The sequence below is a fragment of the Sebastes fasciatus genome, chromosome 3, assembly GCF_043250625.1.
Source record: "Sebastes fasciatus isolate fSebFas1 chromosome 3, fSebFas1.pri, whole genome shotgun sequence".
NCBI lineage: Eukaryota > Metazoa > Chordata > Actinopteri > Perciformes > Sebastidae > Sebastes > Sebastes fasciatus.
The window spans coordinates 14,758,398-14,775,292 of NC_133797.1; the positions used below are offsets into that span (position 1 = coordinate 14,758,398).

Genomic DNA, 16,895 nt, shown 5'->3' on the forward strand with positions numbered 1-16,895 from the left:
TTTTTGATGTAGTTTTGCTGTTGTTAAACCTAGCCTCCATTTACTTCAATTCCATAAGGATTTACTTCATTTTCGGACGTCTTCGCATTCCCCGTTCACCGTGGAGGCATGCGAGAAAAACGTTTTCTTCAAGAATTCAATGTAACATGCAATGAATGATAGATATACAAATGGTCATTGTAAGGTTGAAGTATTCCTTCAAGTCAGGCAAGGCAATTAATCAAACTTTACCAAAACCAGTAAAATCAAAGAATCATATCTAAATCTTAGTAACAACTAGTCACTGTCTGTCAGTGAGTGTTTATGTCCTTTTTGTGAGTTCTTTATAAACCGAGGAAGTCTTTCAACATGACTGTTTAAAGCAAAGTAATTTACCATGAGTCCAGTGTGAGATACAGAATGTAACTTTGGGGTTGTGAGTACAGATGAAGAGCTGGTACAGAAAACTAAGATGTCATGTTGGTCATGTGGGCACACTTTATTGTGTCTTTAAACTGTCTTTAAACTGCCATTTGCTATGTCATTTATCATATCCGAGATAAATATGACAATCATGATATTGATTTGATGTTGCCCATCCCTGGAGTTGAATACTTGCTGGCAAGCTGTCAGCATCAAGATACTAAACCCGGTTGATCTCTTTCTTTCCGTCTCTTTTTCTCTGCAGTGGCTCACTGCGCGTCGTCCAGACAGATCATCTCCCACTGGAAAAATTGCACAAAACACGACTGTCCCGTCTGCCTGCCGCTGAAGAACGCCAGCGACAAGCGCACCCAGCAGCGTAAGTACAACTAGCAGGCTCCGTCCCGCTGTCGCTTGACCATTGTCAAGTCGCTCAACGACACCAAACGCCAGGCTGAATTGCTTCCATTGACTGTGCTGAATACGCAGGACATCTAGACATGGCAAGCTCTGTGTTCATCCTACAAAGGCCCCAGTCTTTACTGCAGTCATTACATGAGATTATGTTGGTATATTGAGCTGTAGTAGTCCGTAGTGACGGCTTTAGAAAGAATTAGACCTGCTTGTGGCTTCCCTGAAACCAGCCAAAGATGTTTGTGTGTAGAATATTTGTATATTTTACTATTCAGGCAATTTATTTCTAGGTTTGTGCTCCTCCACAATGACTAAAAGCACTGTGAGTGAGAGTGTGGTCCTGCTGGGCTTGTAATCTGACACACGAGAGGGATAGCAGTGTGATGGAGGGAGAGGGAGGAAACGGAGAGCGTGTGCTGGAGGTGTCCTGCTGAGCCATTGGCTGTTGGGCTGTTTACTGCTACTCCCCTCAAACAGAGCCGAGTTTAACACTCCGTGCCTCACATTAATACTGTTTTCCTTTCTGTTTTGTCTCCATGTAACCGTTGTCACGGATTCACAGTCTGTTCTTCTTTGTCCAACCATCTTTTCGATTCTTCCCTGGATCACTTACATTAGTTACTTTTACACTCTCTCGCATTTAAGTTCCCCCCTGTTTTTTTTTCTTTATTTCACCACTCTGCTCAGCATCTTTCATCACTTAAAGCATTCCAGCGTTGGTCTGTCCCTGTTTGACTTGCATGTTAAAGAACATGACGCCGAGGCTTGTCTCTCCTGCCAACACAAGCAGAGCGCAGTATTTCTTTGTTCTGCCTCCTCCGGTTTTTGTCTTTGCACAAACTAAGAGCTTTTTTAGCCCGACCAAAGCCTGAACCCAGAAAAATATGCTAATGCTCTGTCCCCTGAAGGGATATATGCATTTATTCAGTTCACTGCTTTTTAAAGCGTTTAGCCTTACATTACGTTCTCACTGTATCATTTTTCCATGTGACTTTGTCTTGCCAGAGGTCAAAGTGTGTACGCATGTGTATTTGGTATTACCTGTTTGAAGTATTCTACGTCTTAGCTGTGTTTTCACCAAAGCAGATTCTTTTCACATTTATTGGGTTGGCACACAGTATCAACATTTGCATTTTGTTAGCGTATTCTAGCTGGAGCAGCAGTAGAGCAAGCAAGATGGTCAACATTTCAAACTGCTGCCAGTATTTTCAGTATGATTTTGTATTTGCGTGTTTTGGACTGACGGCTCCGTCTCTCTCCCCAGCCATGCTGAGCTCCCCCAACGCGGGCCTCCAGAACCCCATGTCCTCAGTTGGTGTGGGCCAGCCCAGTGCTCCCACCATCAATACCTCAACCACCATAGACCCCAGCTCCATGCAGAGAGCCTACGAGGCACTTGGGCTGCCCTACAGCAGCCAGGCCACTGGGCAGGCCCGGGGGGCCCCCGGGGGCCCAGGACAGACAGCAGGCGCACAGAACGCACAGGCCCAGCAACAACAGCTTCCGCAGATGAGACCCATCAATGCACTTGGTAAAGCCAAACAGCCTGATTGTAATTCCTATATTTTCTATGAGCACTTCTAGAAGCCTTAAAATATCGAGTAACTCTCGAATTTATGCATCTATGAGGTTGATTTACTTACAAATGCACAGCACACCCAAATGCAAGGCTCCCAAATGGTTCTAAAAATGTATGTAAAACACAACAATATCCAGGTATGACTGAGTTTCGAAATTGTAAAGCAAATTGTTTGCGTTTGTTGTCAAGCTGCTGTTTAATCAAGTCAAGCTGCTATTTCAGTATGTTTTTTGTGACATAGCGTACTCTTCAGTTGTAGACATGGTCGATTTTGAAATGAAGGCGGTTTTGTTTGCTCACGGTGCTCTGTATTTACAGGTAACCAGATGGCTCTTGGAGGTGCGACACTGGGCGTGACCACTTCAGAAAACCTGCAAACAGACTCCCTTCCCAACACACTCAACACTAACAAGTCAGTCCCAGCAAAATAACTACATGGCATTCATTGACCCTAAACATTTTGTTTAATTGGAGGAAACCTAAAGTAGCTACTTAAAATGTATAGGTTTACTAGATCTGATGCTATTTTGAGTGCAGTTGCCTGAAATAAATGCCACTATATTTAAATACACAGAAATAAAAGCTGTAACTTCTATCCGTCCTCCTGTTCCTCCTCCAGTCAGCTGCTGTCTGACGGGTCAGCTGTGGGCTCAATGGGCAACCTACCCACAGCATCACCCATCTCCGCCACAGGCACCAGGAAAGCGTGGCATGAGCATGTCACTCAGGACCTGCGCAATCACCTCGTACACAAACTGTAAGTGCTGGAGAACTGTAACAGTTTGAGAATGATTGTTAATCTCCCTACTTGTTAGTCACCCTCTTTTGACTTTTGTCTCATACCCTGCTTTTAAAGCAACGTTTTTTAAGTACAGTGGTGGAAATGAGAGGTATTCATTGCTGCAAATTTCTTTTCTTCTGTGGCAGAGTACAAGCCATATTCCCTACCCCTGACCCGGCAGCTTTGAAGGACAGACGAATGGAGAACCTGGTGGCTTACGCCAGAAAGGTGGAGGGGGACATGTACGAGTCAGCTAACAGCCGGGTAGGCGTTCTGAAACGGGCCTCAACTAGGAAATGACTTGAATGGCTCACCTTATCAAGGCCACACACAAAGCCTTTTTAGCATAGCCACGAAATACACTGTATGCTTATTGTTTTTGTCAACTTTACTATCGCCTTCCACTTACCCGTTTTCTCCCCTCAGGATGAGTACTATCACTTCCTGGCTGAGAAGATCTATAAAATCCAAAAGGAACTGGAGGAGAAGAGGCGCTCAAGGTTACAGAAGCAGAACATCAACCAACCACCGATGGCTGCCCAGGGGACCCAGCCGCCCAGCCTTCCCCAGCCCAGTGCCTTTGGCCCAAGGCCACAGAGTGAGTACAGTGTTTACAAGACTTACTGAATTTCAGGTAATTTTGACTTTTGAACATTTTTGAAACATGACAAGTTTTAGAAACCTTGGAAAACTATTTGTGGCCTTGATGTACCTGATATTTTATGCAGTTTCGCAAATTTTCATCTTGGTTATTAAAAAGAATTCTCCGCGGTTGCAAAGCTTTATGGTTAAGTTGACATATTACCCAGCTAGGGTTGGGTCATACCGTTACTGATAACCTGAAGAGATCTTTCTATACCCTTTATACTGAGGTAGATCATTTTAATGTCTGTGGTTGTATTAGGCCAAATGTTGCATATCATTGTTATAAGGCTTCTTAATTTGTCATGTATTTTATTCACTGACAAAAAAACAACAACATTCCCATCTGGTTATTTTATCTATAGATGGTGCATAGTTTTCTTAATTGTATTTCCAGACAATTGCCCTATATCCAACCATTTATCATGTTAGATGTTTTTGATTATTTAACCCTTAAATGGAAAATCGTGCATAACGGTTGGTTATGTTGTTCTTCAAGCTGTCTTTTGGTTCAATGTTTATTCTCTTTGCTTTGTAGATGGACCTGTTCCTCTGCCCAACATGCCAAATCAGATCATGAATCGCATGCAGGTTTCACAAGGTACGTCTTGGTCATTGCATGTTGCACATGGTAATTTCCGATTCAGATACGAAGAAAACAGAGATGTGGAATATGTACAAATAAAGAGGAACAGAAAAGATGATTATGACAAAAGGAGAAATACTAAAGTCTGAAAACAGAAAAGTGTCAGTGAAGCGGAACACATTCACTGAAGATGCCATGAAAGGCAAGCAAGCATCGGGAAGAGACAAATGTTTTGTTAAAAGATGCCATCTGCTGCACCTTGGTTGTGCAAGTACTTGCTTAATCACATAGGTGCAACTATGTAGCTTAAGCTGCCTGAAAGTTGACACATGTAAAGGTCTAACTTGAACTGAAAGAAACCTTAAGAAAAAAAGTATAAACTATCATCACTATCTTTGATTGTGTGTGATTGTTGTCTTTCTGCACTCCTTGTTGAGTTGTGTTTGTCCATCGTTGAACATTGTGGTCTACTCTCCTGTGCAGGAATCAACCAGTTCAACCATATGGCTCTGCCCAACGCCCAGATAACCCAGACACCAATAGGAGCCCGAGCTGCCTCACCCATGAACCACCCACAGCAAATGAACATGAGCTCCGTCCCAGCGGTGAGGAGGGCAGGGGGCAGAGGGGCACGCAAATCACAGTACACACAAACACAAATTATTGATTTCTTTAGTAAGTAGCTGTGTAATAAGCGGGATAATGTACAGCGAGCGGGTCATTGTTTTGAAATAAACCCCTTTGCATCACCCTGTTGGGGTTTATTTCACAACAATGACCCGCTCGCTGTACATTATCTCTTACATACTAATTACTAATAATTCAATATACTGGATAATAATTACATTTGTAAATATTTCGAATCATATAGGAAATAAAACACGATAATGTCACCAGTGTGGATTTTAATTTTTAATTTAATTTTTAGATTAGATGGGGTGAAGCATACAGGGCACTTTAAAAAACAAACAAACACTAACCTGTTTTTTCTTTTATAACGAAAACAGGAATTGATTATTCTAGTAATATTTGAGCACTGTAGACAATATAGACATCAGCTGGTAGATTGTGGTAGAGAGGGACATCTAGACAAGTGACACACACACAAAAAGAGCACACTGCTGTAGCCCTTCATCCACTAACACAAGCACACTCATACAGTCTTATTGTAGATTGAAGAAATTCATCGTACACCATCACTGCATTATTCTTATGGAGCTGGAACTCCAGTAATGTGATTGATCTTTGCCATGGCTCGTGCTTCTGGTTTGGTCAGCGGAAACTCCTGTCCATCTGCTCATAGTAACAACATCTTCTTCTGCCTTGTAGATGGGGCTGTCTCCCTCCAGGATGCCCCAGGCCCAGGCCATGATAGCCGGACATGGTGGTGGTAACATGGTCGGTCAGACGGCCAGCCAGGGGCAGTTTCTGGCTCAGACCCAGTTCCCTCCAGGATCAACTGCAGTCGCTGCAACGGGTGCCATGAATGTCACCGTGGGGCCCGGCATGGGCCAGCCACCTGCACAGGCTGCCGTCACCCAGGTGAGACATGAAGAGAGGCGAGGGGTGTGGAGCTGCAGTAAACCATGTCGGATAACTGATTGGTTTGGTTGCTTTCAGTATGCTATCCCTTTTAGAGTTAATACAAAGGTGTGCTAATTCCAAACAGCTGCTGGGGAACTCAAACTGCTTTCACTAATCATACTACACACTAATTGCTCTTAAATTGTTATCATACCAATCACAAGGTGATCTCTAAACCTCAAACTGTGTGTGGTGTTGTGTTTGTCTGGTTGACTCTGTTTGTTGTCTGCTAATCTTGTTTGTTTGTATGCGTATGTCCGCCTGCCCTTTGTGTGTGTCCTTCTCTCCAGCAGCAGCAGCAGCAGCAGCAGCAGAGCGCTAACCTCCCCATGAATGCACTTGGCCCCTCGCTGGGCCCTCAGCTAGCCTCCTCCCAAACCCCCTCGCACACCACGCCTCCACCTGCTGCCTCCTCCGCCTCCACGGCTGGGGGGGGCACTAACCTGCCGCAACCCCAGCCCTCCAGCCGCAGCTCCACCCCCACCCTCCCTGGCCCTGCCCCAGCCCCGGGTGCCACCCCGCCCCGCCCCACCCAGCCCCAACCCCAGGTGGAGCTCCCTGCAGCAGCAAAGACGCAGCCCCCGCCTCAGCCCCCTACCACGCCGGTGAGACTGAGACCCTCAGCATGCCCTCCACTCTGATCCCCTGCAAACTCCCATCCCTATGACTGCCATATACCAACCTGTCCCATCCACATCCTGTCTGATAACTGCATCTTCACCACTGTTTGTAGCATCCATCACAATGGGAATGTTACATCTTTCAACTTAGACAGAGCAATGAAATCAATATGGGAGGTGTTCATCTGTGTCGTGGTTTCAGCCCTGCATGCAAAAAAAGCAACTGAGCTGTTGCCAATACCTCATATATGTATTTTCTGTCTTCCTCCCTCCCCTGCGTTTCAGCTGTCTCAACCAGGGGCCAGTCTGGATAGCCGGGTGCCCACGCCGGCCTCAGCTGCCAGCGCCGACCTGCACTCGCAGCATGTCGGAGCAGACCTGCCTGTCCAGGAGGTCAAAAAGGAGGCACACCATGACCAACAAGAGTTTGAGGCCGCTGGCGGCAAAACTGAGCCCAAGATGGAGGTGGGTCGAAGCGGTGTGTTCAAATACACGTCAACTGATTCATCTATTCGTTGATTCGTGCTGTTTTTAACTCATTGGTGCATTCTCTCTCCAATAATTCATCAGAAAATCATAAATACAGCTTCATATACCCGAACAGATTAGCTTTATCTTCATTTTATATTTTATTTTATGTATTTGTTCATCAGTTCATAGTCAACATGTTTGATATTTAAAGGCCTCGGTCTTGTTGTTAAAAAACATAATTCCTACTCCTGAACTAATTTCTCCGTCACCAAACTGTCCTGTGACAGTGAATCTAAACAATCAGTAGACCTGAACCTAAACAAGACAAGGAGCGAATTATCTTCTCAGCTGTGGACATCATCTGAGGATAAGCATTGAAGGGCTGTCCTCGACCAAAGAAAATCTTAGTTGACTAACTCTCATGTGATTTTGTCGTCTAATCGATTAGTTTATTTAATCGACAAATCTGTGAAACTGAGTTTCTCCACAGAGAATCACACAAAAGCACCACTTTAAATCTTGTGTTTATCAGATATGTGCTCATAAGTTTCTTAGAAATAAGTCATTCAGCATGAAAAAAGACTGTTTGACTAAAGAAATCAAAAGGAGAGGGGGCAGCCCTGAGGCTTTGGACAGTTTTTGTTGTGGTGGGAAAAGAGAAAAAGAATATTGAGTGTAAATGAATTTTGTGGTTTTGAGGAGGGATGATCTGATCTGTCAGATCGGCATCGTCCCTGATAGAGACCTTATTAAGCGGATGGGGCATCAGCCGTGGCGTGATCCATCCTCATTAAATACAGTTCCTTTGTCATTGTCATTATAAAGGTCCGTATTTACGCTATCAGTTACACTCATTCAGTCACCGTGGGCCCCTGACTCGTGTGCTAGTTGCAGCTAGCATGCTGCTGGCCTCATGTTACCTTGCATATTAATGATTGCAATGAGTTTGACACAGTGAGTTTACAAATTTTATATTTGAGGAAAAGAGAGCATGGTTATTGAATCGGTACTCATCGGCAGATACCTTAAAGGGACTGTTTGTAAGAATCAGAAATGCTTGTTAACAGTGACACCTGTGGTCATTAAGTCAATGAAAGTCAGCGTCGGGCTCGCGCTTGTGCTCGCTCTAAATAGACATGAACGAGCCACGCTCAAAACAGTGAGGCGACACACGTCAGCTAAAACCACAATATCACTCTATATTTCAGCTGCTTGGCAGTAATGCTAGCTGACCAGACGAAGGTCTCTCCATGAATCAGTGCTGATCCTAGTGTTGGCTTTTCCTGCCTCAGCCTCCCAACCACGGCCGGAGAGAACAGGGGATACACCGGAGTTTTGGTCGGGGACGATAACGTTTAACCTCTGTTGGTCTGGAGGAGCTGCAGCATTTATTTCTGCACAAACGTCCCCTGTACATTCACTAGATATTCTCAGAGCTAAACTAACTCTTCTGCAGTGTGTAGTGTGCGCGCATGCATGTAAGAGTGGAGCGAAATAGCGAGAATGCGTGCGGTATGTGAGTGAAGGCAAGCAGGCAGAGGAGCAGAGGACCAGAGTACAGCAGAGACTCTGGCCCTGGAGACCAAACTTACGGTCTCCCCCGCGTCCGTGGCCAACACTGTTTAGCAAGACGGGCTTCAGTAGATATAACTTTGCGGTTTTGGTGCTTCAGTGTAGTTTGTGTTGGAGTCTTGTCTGAACAGCGTAGCCACACGCGAGCACGCATGAGAGACCGACCCGGATTGATTTATACGTGTAAGAAGTTACAAACAGTCCCTTTAAGTTGAGGTACTGGAATCTGTATCGGGAGAAAAAAAGTTGGATCTTTACATCCTTGATTTTTCAGCCTGCACACTGACTCCAAGCCACAGAATTGATTCAAATAGACCAAGTCAGATCTTCATCTCGGTCAAAAGGTGAAGATTCAGCTAGGTTCAAAACGTTGCCTTATTGAATACATTTTGTAGCACTGATGCTGCTTTTTAAATAGCTTTGCACCTACGTGATAAGCATGTAATTAAACTCCTTCATCCTTAGGATTTATATTATCAAGAGATTGCGAATTTCATGGGATGCACACGTAAACTTCTGACAGTGACACACAAGCTCACACTTCAAGTAACCACAATGAAAACATATTTCCCTTCTGATCACCAGACAAAGGCTGTCAGTCATCCAGCTCTTTCTCGTGTTGAGTTTTAAAACATGATTGTGGTTTAATGGGTCGTTTGCCTTTTCGTCTGTAGACTGAGGAAGACTCTGCTTCAACGGTGGTGGTGGTGAAGAAGGAGGAGCCAGAGGAAAAGCCAGAAGCGATGGAGACGGAGGAGAAGAAGCCGGAAATGAAGACAGAACCCAAAGAAGAGGAAGAGGGTGGAGCCAACGGCACAGCCTCCTCATCCCCCTCTCAGTCACGGAGGAAAAGTGAGTCTGATGCCAGGGGATGAATAAAACCTGTGTAGAGTCTATGACTGATCCACTCACTACGTGGAGAGGGTTTCCGTCACTGTCAGCAATGCTAGTACACCCACTCTGTGAGACAGTCACGACTTACTATGAGTTTCATTTAAACATCTGATGAAAACATTATTAGTCTGGCACTGACTCTCGTAAGCCTCCTTTGATCTTGCCATTATTTTACACAAATAATGAACGGGCTGTGCACCTGCTGGTAGAATATATCCAACAAATCCTGACACCCACTTGAAGGCCAACTAATGTAACGTTTCGGTTACAGTTGATGTGCAGGCAGGGAGCAATGTGTAGTAAATTGAGACATAATCAAAACTCTAGTACAGGCATGGAGCGAGCAACTCACCGTTCAGTTGGTGTTAGTTAGAATATCAAACTATAGTCATGTAACCTAAGTGTTGATGTTGATAGGTCGCTTTGTTTTGGTTTTTAGAATATTTGATAAGACACAGGAAGTGATGTAATACAGATAACAAAATGCAACTAGGCCTGGTCAACAGATGTACTTTGTAGTGCTCAGGGAGTCTGTTGTCTTAGTGAAGGTCTAGCATAGAAAAAACGTGTAGCAGTCTTTCTCCTCTGTTTTTTGTCTCCACGCTGTGCACTAAACCTTACTTTTCCCCTAACCTTTCTCTATTTTGGATCACTTACCTTGCCTTTTCCATTGTTCATTTTTCAGTCTTTAAGCCAGAGGAGCTGCGCCAGGCTCTGATGCCGACTCTGGAGTCTCTCTACAGGCAGGACCCCGAGTCGCTGCCCTTCAGACAGCCAGTAGACCCCATGCTTCTGGGTATCCCTGTACGTAGCACACATGCACTTGCCACCTAATGTTTTTACTTTAATCAAAACCTTTGAAATGATAAAGTGTTGCTCACGGGATGTTGTTAAATGTTTTGGTGGACGCACATTACTCAGCTGCACTATTTTAGCTCTTTGGTCTGTAACACTACAACTTTGTATTCGTCCTTCTCTCTCCAGGACTACTTTGACATCGTTAAGAACCCAATTGACCTCTCCACAATAAAGCGCAAGCTTGACACGGGCCAATACCAGGAGCCCTGGCAATACGTTGACGATGTCTGGATGATGTTCAACAACGCCTGGCTCTACAACCGCAAGACATCCCGCGTGTACAAGTACTGCTCCAAGCTGGCCGAGGTGTTTGAGTCAGAGATCGACCCTGTCATGCAGGGCCTGGGATACTGCTGCGGGAGGAAGGTGAGATGAAGGTGGCGTTAGAGATGCAATGAATGGAGACGTTTTCGTGACGGGGCTGCCAAATTACTAAAAATCCAATGTTTACGTCATCTTTCCAGGCCTGCAGGCTGCAGGCTTGTCACCTTGGGGTGTTAATGGGTGCGTCTGCAGACAAAGTTCCGTCGGAACTGAATTATTCTGTCAGAGTCTGTTTATTTTTACAGCTAGCACAAAAAAGATTGATGCACATAATGCGGAACCAAAATTCACAAGCACGAGTTCCACTTGGAAACTTATAGCCGTGTGCCGCTAGCAACTGTTGCTGATTATTTATCAACAATCTCATTGTGTAAATATTTCATGAAAGCACCAATGGTCAACCCTATAATATCATTGCAATATCAATATCGAGGTATTAAATATTGTGATAAATGATTTTCTCCATATGGTCCAGCCCTAGGTCAGACTACCAGGTCAGCTCCAAAACAGAAACCATGCAGCTCACAGATACTCAAAGTCTTGCTTTGTAAAACTTCAGCACAATTTCAAAATAAATAGTGAGAATGTTTCCAACTCTCTTATTTTTTTTATTCTATTTATTTAGTATTTTCCATTTCATAGCATTAATAGATGCTTTTCAGTTTTATAACCTATTGAGAGTGACCTGTTGCCTTTTGGGAAAGATGTTGTTCAGTGTTCGTACAGTGTAATACAGAAGTGTTTGAAATGTTCCTTATTTTTATAGTGAAAATAGTTAACCAAAGTTACCAGTGGGCAAAATGCTGCCTCAGTCCCCAGCAGGAGGATTGTGTCTGTCTTTGACACTTGAACTACTGGGGTATTAGTAAAGATTGTCAGTGTGCAGTCGTATCAATGAAAGTGACAGGAACCCCCAGGGGGTTCCCATCTTTGTCACCTTTTCACCCATGACGAGTTTACGTGCCTGTCTTTAACTCTATTTACATTTAACTCAGAGTATGCGTTTTATTTTTCACCATGTGATTGTGAATATTTTTGTACTTTGTCTGCATCGCCCAGCACTAAAGATGAGGCAAATTTAGATACGAAACTAAAGGGTAAACTTGAAATAATAACTCTGACTGATGGATTTTTCTACTCCTGATGCAAAGGATTTATTGAATGAATGAATCTTGTTTTTTCACCACTTTTGTCATCTTGCTTGTGTCTGCAGTACGAGTTCTCCCCTCAAACCCTCTGTTGCTATGGCAAGCAGCTCTGCACCATACCTACTGGAGGCACATACTACAGTTACCAGAACAGGTACCTGCATCTGTGTGTGTGTGTGCGTGTGTGTGCGTGTATGCATAAATGTGTGTGATTGTCCTTTGCAGTTATGTGTGGCTGTAAACTCAACTATGAATTGGGAACAACATTATATTGCACTAGTTGGAATTTTGATCTCACTGAATCATCTCATACGTGTCACACATTTGCATGCAAAGTTGTTCTTTAAGTGTTTTGATGGGCCATAAATGCAGCCGTTTGAACTGTATCACCCCCCTGCAGCCTGGGATCTGTTCCTCTGTAGCTCTAGAGGGACCACTGTGATCTAGGCAGTAGTGTCATCCTGACAGCTCTAATGGCTCTGCCTCCAGGTCCTGGCACGGCATGAGACTACCAAATGGTTTTGCTCATAACAACATTTATTAACAGCCAGGTTCTAGTGTTACACATACAGGGAAACACTCTGAAACTCTAAACCCAAAAGAGCATCGGGACGCAGAGCAACAAAGCAGCATGTTGATTGTGTTTTGCTCAGCATGCATCGAGGGACTGAGTGAATTCAGCGTTGCTGCCCCCTCTCTTGTACAACTGATGAAAATATAACAGCTTTGGCCACAAACAGCGTTGCCCATCAGTGCCTTTTCCTCTCAGTTGAAAGCCAGCAGATGACTGCTTGCACCATAATCCCTTGCGCCCCCTGCTGTATAAACGTGGTAACTGCAGCCCCTTTTTTCACACTTAAACTGTGCACTTTGAGAGCAGAGCAGCACAGAAGCAGTAGTGATACAGCACAGCCTGACAGACAACATGGGGCTCCTGCAGCGCAATCCATTTACACTCTCAATGGGAGCTCAGGGATTCCCCGCTCTCTGTTATAAAACATAAAAGACAAGCTTTATTTTCTGCACAATTGTGTGGGACACACAAGTAGCCGAATGCTAACTGTTGAGTGTTGATTGTGCTGAGTGTTGAATTTGTATTTCTGCAGGTATCATTTCTGTGAGAAGTGCTTCAATGAGATCCAGGGGGAGAGTGTGACGTTAGGAGATGATCCCGCACAGCCACAGACGTAAGTAAACTGGCTATTGATAAACCCACTATTGAAAAAAGTTGCAGTTGTGCATGTTTAGAAACGTATTGTGAGGGGAGACTTTTCTGTAACTCTGACCATGCAGCTCATAGATATTCAAAGTCTTGCCTTGGAAAACTTAAGCACAGTTTCTAATAAAATTGTGAGAATGTCTCCAGTTGTGAGAAGCATCTACCTGTTTCTGTTAACGTGTTGCTTGCATGATGTTGATATTTATTCAATGTCAGATTTATCAATGAATATATTTCTTAGGATGCTTTCACCAGCCATAAACCCCCTTTGGCTGGTCCAAATCAGAGTGAAATTTATACTTTTGGTTTGTTTTCTGTTAGGTCTGGTTCGGTTTCACAGTGCACAAATTAAAGCGAACCAAATAATAATTTAAAAAATAATTAGCTGAGGGGCGTGTACAAAGGAGTGATTTATCTTTTTTGTCTCGAGAGTTGCCACTTCTAATCAGGGAATCACAAACTTTGATATATTGCTGTTGAAGTTTTCCACTTTGACTCGGCACTGATCTACGGTGCGCACAAATCCCTTCTCCTCCAGTTTATCTCCGATGACAAACGTCACTATTTCTGCGGACTTTATTTAGCATATTCTGTATGTTCTCCTCGGTCCAGTTGTCAAGCAAACATTGGACGTACCATCTCAACAAATGCCCACACAGGCATTTTGCCCTTTGGTTCGCTTGGAAATGGTTGGAGACCACCTCTCAGAAGTGGCCTTGGTTCGTTTGTTTTGATCCGCACCAGAGTACGATTACTACGTTCACAACCGCCAAAACGAAACGCACCAGGAGTTGAACCGCACCAGAGTTCGATTAAAATGGACTAAATGTTGGCTTGTGAAAGCGCCTCTTTAACAACCTTAGTGTTTTTTAGAGTCTTATTATGTATGGATTATTGAAGCACCACTGAACAAATTGTTATCGTGGCTCCCGCACAGACTCGGCCAGCAATGAGAAACGCACAGAGCCCCCGACTGAAGATAGAAAAAATAAAAAAAATCCAGTGGTTTTGTGTGAATTGTTTTTCTCACTTCCTCTTTTCTTTCTTTTTACCTACTTTTCTCTGACACTTCAGGATGATTTCAAAAGACCAATTCGAACGGAAGAAGAACGATGTACTCGACCCTGAACCGTAAGTAGACACAAACCCTGCACCCTCTCAGAGAGAAGGACAAATACTAAGGCTGGGTGTTGTTTTAAAAAATACGATACCGGTACCAGTACTCTTAACGTGATACCAATATCTATAGACTACTTTATTTGATACGGTTTGTATCGGCAGCGCCACCTACTGCGTGTCAAACCTCTGCGTGTCCAATGAGAGTTTTCCATCGAAGAATGCAGGCTCTCATTTCTTTGATATGCAGTGATTGCCTTTCACATTGTCATTGCGACATAATGTTAAATAAGATGTCCTCCCACAAAGGCACCCTGCTCACTGCCTCAGCAGTTAAGATATCAACATTTATACAAATGATGGCCATCGGGAACATGACTCGGACAGCTTTCGAACTGGACCAGTGTTTGAGAATTTTCATACGCATAGAATAATCATCAGTCATCCAAGTCAGAGCACATGTAGAAGTGCTACGTCAACAGAAACTGGACAGTGCTGCAGTTGCTGTTGACGTAGTGCTGCTACATCTTTGCATTTTTACACTTTTTTATGTAGCAGAGTGAGTCAGGTAGTGTTAAATGTCTTACTTAGGGACACCTTGAAAGGAGACTGAAAGGATTTCTGTGAACTTTTTATCTGATTTTTAAAATGCGTAAATGTCTGACTGTTTGCTTCCTTTTCTTTAGGTTCGTTGAATGTAAAGATTGTGGCCGGAAGATGCACCAGATATGCGTCTTACACTACGAGGTCATTTGGCCATCTGGGTGAGATGTCAACTCGTACTTTTAATAGATGTGCATATTTTACGTGTGTTAATTGCAACAATAAGTCTTAACTTCTCTCTCTTTCAATTTCCAGATTCATCTGTGACAATTGTTTAAAGAAGGGTGCAAAAACCCGGAAGGAAAACAAGTTCTCTGCAAAACGTTAGTTCAGTTCTCTACTTTTGAGTTTTAAATATCAGGTCCTTCAATTGGTTTTCGTGCGGTGTTCAAAATGTCAACAGATTATTGCAGTTTTGTCTAACAAGCACCGAAGACGCAAGATAATATAAACCACCTGCACATGGGCTGCATATGTCTCTCTCTCTCTGTGGCTTTCCTTCAGTGGCGGCTTTGTTGTTTTGATGTTGGTCTTGTGGACTCTCTGGTATTTTTCTTTGGTGTTTGTAGCCCTGGAGAACAATACTGACCTTTTATGGCATATGGTGCTAACCGATTTGAGCTCTCACGATCTCACATAAATCTGTTCTAGTGCTTTTCTTGTTTTCATAAATTGAAAGCTTCTGTAGTAGTTGTTTAAGTACCAAATGTGTCATTTATTATTGCATTTATTTTATCCTGAAAAGTTAAAAAAAACGTTCTCCTGTGTGTTTGTACACTGTAGGGCTGCAGTCAACACGATTGGGAATGTACATAGAGGATCGTGTGAATAAATACTTGAAGAGACAGAACCACCCAGAGGCCGGAGAGGTGTTTGTGCGAGTGGTGGCGAGCTCCGAGAAAACGACGGAAGTGAAGCCAGGCATGAAAGCCAGGTGAGAGCATCACTGACAGGAGAGCTTGGGTGTATGTCATGTATGCTTTGGTTTGCTCAAAGCACTTTACTTTAATTTACTGGATCATTATTTATCAGCTAAACTTGCCTTAGTCAAATAAATGAACAACCAAAGAGTCAACAGTCAAGATGAGGGAGGCCGTAATGTTGTACAATCAGATACCTGTCTCGCCCTCTATGATTTGCAGATGCACCGACGCAGCTCGTATTTGTCCTGAGCTTCCTTTTATTGTCCCTGCCATGTAAAGCTGAATGCCCTCTATAAAGCGTTTATACCCACTCAGAGTGATCGTGGAACCTGCATGTTTGACAAGATAGAGTGCACACCCTCCCTCAGAGTACCTCAGAGGGTTGTTCACAGTTTCATCATCTCACACGAGATCAAAGTCTGCGATGCTCGTCCCATCCTCGCAGGGAGGAGGCCCTCGTCTGAGAACCTGTTATCTTCAGGTTGACTGATTTAAGGCTGTTTGCTTTTTATTGACTCAAGGCCACTTGACTTGAATTGTCCCATTACGCTAAAAGCAGCGACACTCAAAGCAACTTCTTGAGCAACTCCTGTTTCCTAGAAGCCTTTATAGTCGAAATCAAATAAAAAATAGCTTATGTACTGTATTATACACCTACGGAAATATAAAATAGGTTTTAAGAAGTTTTTGTGGCAACATACCTTTCCACGCTGCCCAAATAAGAGAAACCATCATATATGATCTACAGCTTTGCACCGTCGGCATCTTTGTGTAGAACGTGTTGACATGTTTTAGCTGGCAATAACCCAAGAACAAATATCACAATGTTCTAGTTTCACCTTCTAACTAGAGATCACATTAGGCTGTTCACACTTTTTAATTAGGGCTGTCAAAGTTAACACAATAATAACACATTAATGCAAATTCATTTTAATGCCACTAACTTCTTTCACGCATTAGCGTAACTTGCCATTTTCAAAGGGATCCCTTGACCTCTGACCTCAAGATATGTGAATGTAAATGGGTTCTATGGGTACCCACAAGTCTCCCCTTTACAGACATGCCCACTTTATGATAATCACATGCAGTTTGGGGCAAGTCATAGTCAAGTCAGCACACTGACACACTGACAGCTGTTGTTGCCTGTTGGGCTGCAGTT

The 16,895-nt window shown here is 43.6% G+C and overlaps 1 protein-coding gene across 6 annotated transcripts in view; it reads left to right on the forward strand.

Annotated features, from left to right (window-relative positions):
• crebbpa (CREB binding lysine acetyltransferase a) overlaps positions 1–16,895 on the forward strand; it is a 58,943-nt gene that overhangs the window by 35,502 nt on the left and 6,546 nt on the right. For 2 of the 6 annotated variants that reach the window (XM_074629149.1, XM_074629152.1), the window contains 20 exons: positions 668–781; positions 2,081–2,347; positions 2,714–2,807; positions 3,015–3,152; positions 3,323–3,440; positions 3,603–3,774; positions 4,357–4,419; positions 4,888–5,009; positions 5,734–5,946; positions 6,279–6,593; positions 6,894–7,073; positions 9,326–9,503; positions 10,231–10,349; positions 10,530–10,769; positions 11,941–12,029; positions 12,982–13,062; positions 14,169–14,225; positions 14,897–14,974; positions 15,069–15,136; positions 15,597–15,747. In XM_074629149.1, coding sequence (XP_074485250.1) covers positions 668–781; positions 2,081–2,347; positions 2,714–2,807; positions 3,015–3,152; positions 3,323–3,440; positions 3,603–3,774; positions 4,357–4,419; positions 4,888–5,009; positions 5,734–5,946; positions 6,279–6,593; positions 6,894–7,073; positions 9,326–9,503; positions 10,231–10,349; positions 10,530–10,769; positions 11,941–12,029; positions 12,982–13,062; positions 14,169–14,225; positions 14,897–14,974; positions 15,069–15,136; positions 15,597–15,747 — 2,857 coding nt within the window. The remainder of the gene's footprint in view (positions 1–667; positions 782–2,080; positions 2,348–2,713; positions 2,808–3,014; positions 3,153–3,322; positions 3,441–3,602; positions 3,775–4,356; positions 4,420–4,887; positions 5,010–5,733; positions 5,947–6,278; positions 6,594–6,893; positions 7,074–9,325; positions 9,504–10,230; positions 10,350–10,529; positions 10,770–11,940; positions 12,030–12,981; positions 13,063–14,168; positions 14,226–14,896; positions 14,975–15,068; positions 15,137–15,596; positions 15,748–16,895) is intronic. The other 4 variants (XM_074629153.1, XM_074629154.1, XM_074629150.1 and 1 more) reach the window with 3 other exon arrangements.